This window comes from Echinops telfairi, unplaced genomic scaffold (genome assembly GCF_000313985.2).
Source record: "Echinops telfairi isolate 266 unplaced genomic scaffold, ASM31398v2 ScPeMD7_7424;HRSCAF=8462, whole genome shotgun sequence".
Taxonomy (NCBI): domain Eukaryota; kingdom Metazoa; phylum Chordata; class Mammalia; order Afrosoricida; family Tenrecidae; genus Echinops; species Echinops telfairi.
The window spans coordinates 45,714,560-45,725,412 of record NW_022111324.1 but is presented as its reverse complement, the minus strand read 5'-3'; the positions used below and the strand labels follow the sequence as shown (position 1 = coordinate 45,725,412).

The 10,853-nt window shown below is 52.1% G+C and overlaps 1 protein-coding gene across 1 annotated transcript in view; it reads left to right on the top strand.

The window, feature by feature from the left end:
* CACNA1S (calcium voltage-gated channel subunit alpha1 S) overlaps positions 1 to 10,853 on the top strand; it is an 88,854-nt gene that overhangs the window by 25,149 nt on the left and 52,852 nt on the right. Inside the window, exons 7-10 of the mRNA XM_004700078.1 lie at positions 2,727 to 2,830; positions 4,768 to 4,913; positions 5,282 to 5,363; positions 6,936 to 7,096. Coding sequence (XP_004700135.1) covers positions 2,727 to 2,830; positions 4,768 to 4,913; positions 5,282 to 5,363; positions 6,936 to 7,096 — 493 coding nt within the window. The remainder of the gene's footprint in view (positions 1 to 2,726; positions 2,831 to 4,767; positions 4,914 to 5,281; positions 5,364 to 6,935; positions 7,097 to 10,853) is intronic.

The window sequence follows — 10,853 nt, the reverse complement described above, 5'->3', positions numbered from 1 at the left end:
GCTCTACTGGGTGGGTCAGGCCCAGGCCTGCTGGACGGACGTGCTCTACTGGGTGGGTCAGGCCCAGGCTTGCTGGACGGGGCGGGCTCAGCACCCCACCAGGCCTGCTCTCCTCTCCCTGGGAGCCTCTGCAGGTGCCTGGGCCCCCACAGACAGGTGTCCCAGCATCCTCTGGGGCAGTTCTCTTGCGCTCTCTGTCTGCACAAGACCAAGATGGGGAGGAAGGGAAACCGAAGCTCCCTAGGTTCTGAGTTCAACGCCTAGGTTCTGGCTGTGAGTGGTCCTTTCTGGGGCCTGGAATCTCACTGTCTGACAGTCTTCTGGGAAAGATGGCTTCCATGTACACATACACACATCTGTACACTTACTGAACACACGCAGACACACCGAACACACACGTGCACAGACACACTCACACATACACACACGCATACACATACACTGACATAGATGCACTTACACTCACACATACACACACACATACATACACATATACACACATACTTACACATGCATACACATGCACTTGTACATACAGACACACACAAGCACACTTATACTCATATGTACACACATATACATACACTTACACATAGACTTACACTCACATATACAAACACATATACACATACAGACTTATACTCACATATATACATATGCATACACTTACACATACAGACTTACACATACGTATACATATATATATGCATGCACTTACACATACAAACTTACCACACACGTACACACATATAAACACATACACCTGAGCATGTAAGCTTACACACACGTACACACATACTCTTACACATACACATACATGTACACACGTACACATACATGTAAACACGTACACATACATGTACACACATACACATACATGTACACACATGCACATGCACTTATGCGGACACATGCACATATACATAACCTTGCTGGCCCTGTCAGGTAAGTCTGTTGGACTGCTAACTGCAAGGTTGGCAGTTCAAGCCCATCAGCTGCTCCTCAGGAGAAAGTTGAGGCTGTCTGCTCCCATCAAGATTTACAGCCTCGGACGTCACTGTGAGTGAGAACTGACTTCATGGGAGAGGGTTTGGATTGGGGGTTTGGCACATAGCTATCCTCAGCTATCAATGTGCCCATCTGTAATGTAAGCCTACAACCACTGCCCACCCCGTGGGGTCCGTGGGAAGATAAACTGAGTCACAGCACATACCAGTTTCCTCGAGCCCGCTCTGGCCCACGCCACCCTGGGAGCCACGGCCAACCTGTGTGGCACCAGCTTCAGCACAGGTTGGTTTAGAGGTAAAGATCCAGACCTACCCTCCACGGCGCCTCTGATGGCCTCCAACCTTCAAGCTTTTGGACAGCAGCCAAGTAAGGTGACCAGATTTAAAGCGGGACACCACTGACTGGGGGCGGGGGATGGTATTCTTGGTTAAAAACTTGGTCTATATGGCCCAAATAGACTGTTCCCTAGCTTGTCATGCATTCTTTCCCAAAATCGGGACTTTTTTAAAATGCCAAAAATCGGGACTGTCCCGCCAAAAGCGGGACGTCTGGTCACCTTCAGGCCCGACAGACATGTGAGCGATTTCCTGTGGAGGACAGCACGTATTTGGGGTTTGCTAAGACCCAGACTGCCTTTCTTATCGAGTCCTCTGGCGAGGGGAGCCGCTTCCCCATTCAGATAAGGACACATGGTGGAGGTGACGGGCCTAGTCCGAGGCAGGGGAGAATTGGACTCTGACCACAGGCTGCCAGCCCTGACCATCTTCACCCGATGCGATACTGCCTGGGCGTGGGGATCGGTATACTGTCAGAATGAGCGTGGCGCTTGCCTGTAAGCTCACGTTAGGGGAGCAAATTCTGATGTATTTGGGAGGATCGCACGTGTGCCCTCCACCTCTGCGACCAGCCTGTGAGGGGTAGTGCACACGCCATCGTTCACTGGACTCACTCGTGGCCATCGAGCCCATGCTGACTCGTAGTGACCCCTCGGGGTTGCTGAGACTGTAACTTTACAGGAGCAGAAAGCCCTGTCTTTTCCCTACTAGTGGTTTAGAACTACCGACCATGCGGCTCACAGCCCAACTCTTAACCACTACCCCACTATGGCCATACCAAACCAAGCCCACGCCGCTGAGTCAATCCAGCTCACAGGGACCCGTAGGACAGAGCAGGACTGCGCCACACGGCTTCCAAGGCTTCCATTTTTACAGACGGCCACAGCGTTCCCCACACATCAGCTAGTGGGGTTGAACCGCTGGCCTTTCAGTGAGCGGCCAAGTGGCTGTGCTCATCTCACCAGGGCTGCTGCAGAGCGGGTAAAACTCAGAAATGTCGGGCGACGTGGTTAGCGTCACAGTTGTTCGTGAAGCTGACTGGACCCTCGGGTCAAGGCTTTCAAGAGTTTCTTCAGTTAGAAAAGTCTTGGTGCTAAGCTGAAGTGGTGGCCGATGGGGCATCAAGCCAGGAGGCGGGTGGGAAGTACCCCTGGTTGGAGGAAAGACAAGTTAGTCGTGCCTAGTCCAGGAGTCTGGTCAGCAGCGTCCCAGAGGAGGACCTGCCAGCTCCAGTTCTCAGGCTAGGAAAGGCCCCACCCTGGGCCCAGATGACTGACTGCCTGCTTGTGCTCTGAGCTCAGGAACATTCCAGTAGGCAGACACCGGGAGAGGGATCCAAGCCCCCAAACCAGAAGGCAGGACTCATACCTCTGTTCCGGGCAGGTCAATGATGCCATCGGGAACCAGTGGCCCTGGATCTACTTTCTCAGCCTGATTTTGCTGGGCTCCTTCTTCATCCTCAATCTGGTGCTGGGCATCCTGAGCGGGTAAGGCAGTCCCAGGCCGCTGGGAGGCAGATGGGAAAGGCAGTAGGAGGAAGGAAGCATGGGGAGAGGGGTGATGGAGGGAAAGGGGAGTGGGGGACATGAAGGGCAAGGTGAAGGGCAAGGTGAAGAGGCTAGCAGGGCAGGAGGTATGGGTTAGAACTTCAGCTCATCCCTGTAGCCATTCAGCCCCAACCTCTTCTTGGTTAGCAAGGAAGAGACAGAAGTCACAGGCAAGAGCCCCCAGCCCTGCAACACCATCACTCGTTTGAAGCATTTCTCCTCCTCCTCAAGCGCTCTCCTTTTCTTTCTCCCTCTCCCTCTCCCCACCCCCATCTCTCGTCTTCATTATTTCTGAGTGAAATCCCTTGCCCCAGACCCCAGCGTCCTACCAATGGTGCGCATAAGAGCGTATTTGGCATAAGACCTCTGGTCAAGCACAGGTCACTAAAGCTAGACTGCCCAAGTTGAGCCCCCTCCACTTCGGCTCGCTGGACGGTTGCCCAGTCAAGTCACCCTCTGTGCCTAAGAGCGCCTCCTTTAATAAATAGGGATCATTTCATGACCTATTTCATGGCGGCGTGGGCATGATTGAAAGAGTTAAGCACGTTCAATACTGAAGACAGAGTCCAAGTATTAATAATTATTGCTGACCAGGGCTGTTCTTCGGGGACAGGCCTGCTGCTGTGGTCCCCCCATCCCGATGGCAGTGCAAGCTTATATGTGACTGCAAGGTCCTTCCCCCTGGCCATGACCCTGCCCCCAGCCCCCTTCAGACACTTTGCGTATAGGATCCAGGGGGCCCCAGAACTTGAGTAGAAAAGACTACGTTTATTTGTCACTCACCTCTAACTGAAAACATGTTCATTGTTTTCATTATGCATACAAATCTGTGTGGTCTCAGCAGGGCCTGAGACTTGTCACATTAAAGTTGCAGCAAAATGACTATTTTGAAAGTTATGTTCTGAGACCCGCTGCCAGACCTTGTTAGTTAATGACTCGCTAAAGAGCACACGGATTATTATCTGGCCTTTAAAAAAGGGTTCAGTGAGTGAGCTTTCTTAGACATGACTCCTCTTATCATGCCGTGATTGTACTGAGTGCATGTAAAATCATTCTTCTGAGATGGCACCCATCGGACCACCTTCCCCGGACACCAAGGATCTGGAGCACAGAAAGACCGGGAGCCTCTGCTTGGGGCCCACCCTCAAGGGGACAGGCTCGAGGCAGAGCTGGGGTAGCTGCAGACAGTGGGACAGGTCCAGACAACAGCTCCCTCCTGGCCTCGGGCCCACCTCCTCAGCACTGCATGGTGACCGAGGGCTGCCCTCTGCTGGTCCCGAGACCCGAGACCCGCGCGGACCCACAGGGAGGGCAATCTGCCGACTCTTCCTTCTTCCCTCTGGGGGTCTCTTCTGGACCCAGGAGAATGTCTTCCGGGCCTTGAGTCCACCAGGGGCTATCAAGGAGACCCACGGCGTCCCCTACGTGCGTGTTAGAGTAGGGCTAGGCTCCACAGGCTTTTCAGTGGCTGGATTTGGGGGAGCAGGTGACCAGACCTTGCTTGGAGGGGCCTCTGGATGAACTCAAAGCAAAACTCAATGTCTAGGGTAGAGGGTCAGGGACATCTGAAGATCCATGACCCATTCAGGTGGGGCCGTGGTCAATCCTGTCTTACCCCTAATGTCCGAGGGTGAGCCCACACAAGGCAGGTGACATGGGATGGGAGGAGAAGGAAGGAGAAAGGGGGTCTGGGAGACACACGGTGTCCTGGATACATGTCAGGATGGGTGCAAGGAGAACGAGAGAGCCACCCAGATCCCAAGAGACTCCCTGGGGCCAGAAGAAGGGGGACACCAGCACCGTGGTGTGTGCTCTGTCCTCCCCACCCCCCTTCCTATCTTCCACTCTCCTTCCCGACCTGCTTCCTTCTATCGCAGGGAATTCACCAAGGAACGGGAGAAGGCCAAGTCCAGGGGAACCTTCCAGAAACTCCGGGAAAAGCAGCAGCTGGAGGAGGACCTTCGGGGCTACATGAGCTGGATCACCCAGGGCGAGGTCATGGATGTGGAGGACTTGAGAGAAGGTTTGGGTTCAAAGGCCAAAGTCAGCCTCTCTTCCCAGCAGCTGAACTGCACCCTGCAGCCGGCTCCCAGAGAGACCCACTAGCTCATCTCACCCACCAGCCAGCCTGCAGGGGGCCACTGAGCAGGTCCAATGCTGCCATGGTGCAGAAGACAAAACAAGGCCCCCAGGGGTTAAGTGACTTGCCCAAAGCTTCACCCCTCAAGATGGGGAGCATCCAGGCACCCTGACCCTGAGCCCAGGGCCCTTCCCACAGCGGGTGCTGCCGCCAGAACCCCTCTCCCTGCGCAGGAGGCTCTTGGCTCTGGGGCTCCAAGCCCACTGTTGGTGTGCCCAGGCGTTGGCCCACTTCCTCTCTCCTGTCCCCAGGGAAGCTGTCTCTGGATGAAGGCAGCTCTGACACGGAGAGTCTGTATGAAATCGCCGGCCTGAACAGAATCATCCAGTTTGTGTGAGTGTCTGCTCACCCCCGAGGGTGCTCCCCACCCAGGCTGCCTGGGACAGCGGAGAGGAGCTCCCTGTCCCCTCAGTGGCTCTAGAGTCGCTGTCCTGATCCCTCGGAAAGGTGGCTTGTCTGAGAAAACAGGGCCAGTTCCTGCTCTGAGGTGACCACATGATGGGACAGGATCGAGCGGAAGGGAGGGAGTCGGTCCTGGGAAGCTCCAAGGGAGGGTGGTGGGGTGGGAGATCTGAGCCTGGCAGTTCAGCAGTGCTTAAATGTCAGGAGACAGAGACCCTGGGAGAGCGCCTCTTGGTCTACACAGGCAGGCTTGTGTGGTTGCTTGGCGGTCCCTCTTACATAGTCATGCCTCGTTTGGTTGTAAAGAATCAAATCATAAATAAATTAAAGAGAAGGTGCCCAGTCCCCACTGCCCTGCCAAAAAGGTAACCATGGAAACCGTTAGCCTTCTGTCCTACTCAATCGATTTCTGCAAGTCTCTGTCTCTGTGCCTGTCTCTCACACACATGTATACACTAGATTTTAGTTTGTTTTATTTTCTGTGATGGGGTTCTTGTAGGTTAAATTGCCCCCCAAAAATCAAATAAAATAGGAGTTGCTTACCAAACACGTGTTTGTGTAATAAAGATATGATGGACGTGTTGTTTTATGCTTTTATGTCTCACTTAAAAATATCTATTGGGGACAACTTCATATATATGAGGGGCTTCAAAAAGTTCATGGAACAAAAGGAAAAGATCATGAAAATTTTTCATGAGCTTTGGGAAGCCCCCTCATATGTATCTCATTTCCATTGCATGTGACTCCAGAGTATAAGCATGCTGCCATTCAATGAATCTTTTTTTATTTTTTGCAATAGACACAGTGTATTGTCATCCTTGTATATACCGTAGATATTTGTGTCTAAGCCGAGTCTTTCAGCACATTTTTTTATGCAGTTTTTGTGGTAAAATTAGGTGCCTCAGCTGGTATTCGGGTCGGCTTATACTCGAGTATACAGGTAGGCAAGTATGGGCAATTCTGCCAGAGAGAGATTTCTACCAATGGAATTGCTGAGTCAAAGGCCATGTGCATTTTAAACTTGGGTTCAGCACTGACAAGCCACTCTCCCAAAAGGAACCCTGGTGGTGTCGTGGGCCAGCAGTTCAAACCCACCAGTCCGCCCCAGGAGAAAGACGTGGCTGCCTGCTCCCGTAAAGACTGATAGTCTCAGAAACCCTGTGTGGGGTCACTGTGAGTCAGAACCAGCTGAACGGCAGCGAGTGAGAACTGGGAAAGGGCCCTTCCCCTTCCATCCCCAATTCCAGAACACAGGACCACCGTGTGGTTTGAATGAAAACACTGACCTGTGTGGAACGCATCATCTCTGCCAGGTGCTGTGCTCAGCACTCCACCTGCACCATCCTGGTTAGCTCTCTCTGAGGCTGCCAGGGACTTTGAGGAGCTTTACGAGGGAGAGGCCAGGTTGTAAGTCTGTCTGGCAGAGGGAGAGTGCTGCCCAGGCCTGGTCCTGGGCTGGGCTCCTCTGGTCCTCACGCTCCCCCTCCTTCCTCCTCCCCGCAGCCGGCACTGGCGCCACTGGAACCGCATCTTCCGCTGGAAGTGCCATGACGTGATCAAGTCCAGGGTCTTCTATTGGTTGGTGATCCTGGTGGTTGCCCTCAACACCCTGTCCATCGCCTCAGAGCACCACCACCAGCCCCTCTGGTTGACCTACCTGCAAGGTGAGACGGCAACGGAAGGAAGAGAGAGAGGGGGGACAGAGGGGCTCGGTGCCAAAGACAGCCAATGGCACTGCAGACGGCAGAAGAGGTCAATTCGATCTTGACATCATTTTCTGGAAATGACAGACTTTTGGCACTAGATCTTCTAGTCCAACCTGTTCGTTTCCATGGGAACAACGGGCCCTGTGAGGCAAGGTGACACCGCCAACTGTCCTCCTTGGGGTATTGTTCTCAGCTGCTGCTGAGTTGACCCTCCTGACTCAGGACAGCCTCATGCACAATGCTATCAGGACCATGGTGGTCCACGGAGCTGTCACGAGTTGACTTTTCAGAAGTGGATGGCCAGGCCTTTCTTCCTCGTGCCCCATAGTCTGCAAGCTCCACTGAGACCTGTTCAGCATCCTAGCACTGTGCAAGCCTCACCTGCCAGGTGGGTGGTGGCTGCACATGGGGTGTCCTGGCCAGGCTTCCAACCTGGGCCTCCTGCCTGGAGGGAGAGCGTTTAGCCGCTGCCCCCTGCTCTGTGACATCACCAGGGTCAGTAACAGCAACACACCAGGATGACCTCTAGCCCTTTTGTTTCCCCATGTGTGTGGGCAGGTCATTCCAATGAAAGATCCCTGGACATACAATTATTAGTCATTCAGGAATCCAAGCATCCAGGTTCAAATTTCACTACCAAAAATATATATTTCCCCCCACCAACTATTTAGTGGGTACATACCATATGAAAAGCTTAGAAGAAGAACTATGGATACAGAGAAGACGGATCCGTCGCTCTTGTCTTTAAGAAGCTTATGTAGAAGACAACAAATAAATAAATAACTAGAGGCGGGCAGTAATGCACGGGCAAGGGTTCAGCGCTCACTGGAAGGCTGAGGGATCAAGCCCACTTAGTGGCCCACCAGGACAAAGACCAGGTGACCTGCTCCCATAAAGATCACACCCTAGAAAACCCGCAGGGAACAGTTCTGCTCTGTCATGAAAGGTCGCGACGAGTCGCGAGGGGCTCTACCGCACCTACGTGAACAAGAGCAGGCAAGGTGGGATCGGTCTAGAGGAGTGAGAGGAGGAGACGTTGGAGGTCTTCCGTGGACAAGCACCAGGCAGTCAGCTGGTGGGGCATCGCAGCAGAAGGAACAGCATGCGCAGATACAGAGGTGGAGAACAGGATTGGCACTAGCCCGAGGACTTTGATTGGGTTGGGATTTCGCATGTGCCTGAGAGAGGGGCAGGAGGTATGTTTGCACCTGGGAGGTCTTGCAGACTTTACTAGAGTGAACTGGGGACGATGAGAAGACTCTGAAGGGGTGCCAGGAGGGGCGAGGGCAGGGTCAGGATGTAGTGTTTGAAAGGTCGATCTTGGTGGAAGATACATCAGTCAGCCTCATCCGTGCTGTAAACGGTGCCTGGTGCGTGCAGCTGTGGGCGGTGAGCAGGTGTTGTTGTGTGGGTACTTGCTGTTCAGTTGATTCTGACTCATGGTGACCCATGCATTACAGAGCACAGCTGCTCCTGGGGGTTTTGTTGGCTGAAATCTTAGTGGAAGCAAATTGCCAGGTATTTTCTTCCAAGGTGCCATTCTCCAGGTAGGTTGTGACCGCCAATCTTGAGCTTAGCCATCGAGCACAAATGTTGTACGCTGCCTCGGCACCATAGGGCAAGGAGCCCTGGTAGTGTAGTGGGTTATAATGTAGGGCTGCTAACCACAAAGTCAGCATGTCAAAGCCACCCGCCGCTCCACAGGAGAAAGATGAGACCTGGTGCTTCCGGAAATAGCAGCCTCCGAGAGCCACCGTTTATCCTGTGCTGTAGGGTCATTTGGAGGCAGCTCAATGACAGCGTGTTAGAAGTTGTTCATGGGTTCAGAGGAAAAGAGAGCCGGATACAAAGATGTATAGGCCCAACTGAGTGCCACTTCCACCCACACGTAGCAATGCTGCATGAATTAAAATGACGGGATTCCAGAGAAAGATTAGGAAGCGCCTGGTTGCCATAAACAAGAGGCACCCCAAAGCTAAAGCAACGAGCTCACAAGCTGACTTCCAGGGATGTGTAGACCTAGACCTAAGGGACAGGCAGGGAAGGTTGGACCCTTAAAGCTAGTGCAGGTTCGGGAGACAGGACCAGGGTTGTGACTGAGGCGGGAGTTGTGACTGACGCCTTACCTACAGCCAGGGTGCTAGAAGGCTGTCCCCTGTGAGAGGGAGCTCAGGTTCCTCCTGCTCATTGAGCTGAGGGAGGACCTTGAAACCTGTCCTCGCTGGCATCTCTACGGAAGGAAAAATGTCCCAATTGTACAATGCAAACCCAAGTCTATGCTCTTGTATGGGTCTGGGGTCCCATATGGAATACCCTCAGGGTGCGGGAATCCCAAGTCAATATGGCAGCTTACAAACTTGTCTCAGAGAAGTGAAGACGCAGGGGTGCCAGCAGAAACAAACACGAACCACTCGTTAAGGGAGATTCTCACCCCAAGGCACAGAGATCCCCTGAGGGACATTTGTTTCCTGATGATGAGCTCCTAGGACAGGAAAAATGGCAAACCACACCGGGGAGAGAGCCCACCGGAGCAAGAATCATTAGCCAACAGGAGCGGCCACTCCCCAGGAGCCCAGCATCGTACAGCAACGCACAAGAATCTAGGTTTCAACTGATGAAAGGGAGAAAGGAAGAGAAATAAATAGACAAGGTGATCGCCCTTTTCTACAGGGAGGAGATAGGCAGCAACGACTCCTTCCATGTGACCTTGTCCACGACCCAATGTGAACAAGAGTAGACATTGTCCTCCAAGTGGAGACAAAGATGAATATCGATTCAGACAAATGTGTGATAGCGCCACTTACGGGAAATGAGGAAGATGGTCAATGGCCAAGATTTTGGAGGAGATGGGAGAAGTTGGGCAGGTTCATGAACTTGATCTTGGGCATGTACAGTTGGAGTTGCCTTTGAGAACTTCAAATGGAGATGCCAAAGCCATTTCCTACTGGCTTGGAGTTCAGAGGAAAGCTCTGAGATGGGGAGTTGGAATCTGGGAGTCTAGAGCCGATGGACTTTGAACCCCATTGAACCCAACACATTATGCTTAACATAAGTGTGTCCCATGAAATATTTGGGTCATACCTTTGCTAAAAATTCATTCATGATCAAACTGGAACTCAAATTTGTAGTTTTAGTACAGGCACGTCCCAAATATTGCATGGGACACAGTTATGTTAAGGAATAGCACGTTGGATTCCATGGGATTCAAGTTTGACTCAGCAACCTTGCTTTTGACTGGCAACTGTATTCATAGTTTAAGGCCTCTTGAATAAAAATTTAGCTTAAGTATTGCTCTGGGGACTATAACCATGCCTCATCAATATGGTTAGAGCCTAAAGACCAAGTGTTATGGGAAAATTGAGAATGATGCCATCATTACGAGCTGTCAAATCACATCTGCATGTAACTGCCTAAACACTGAGAATCGCACCGCCTAAAGAAGCTGACACATAACTTTAACTATCATAACCACTGTTACTCTAGCCTCAGACAGAAGTGTGCCAAATAATTGGAGAGTAGATTCTTTGCTATTAGTGTAGATGACAGTGTTGGATCATGAGATAGTCAATAAGTGAGAAATAGGTGTACTCTGAAAATATTGTCGCTGCTTCCTCATCTCGACCTTCCGGGGTATGAAGCACCCACAGGAGCCAGCACTGTGAGCCTGCACACTGACAGTATCACACAATGAGGAAGAGGGAGCTTCGGTGTTACA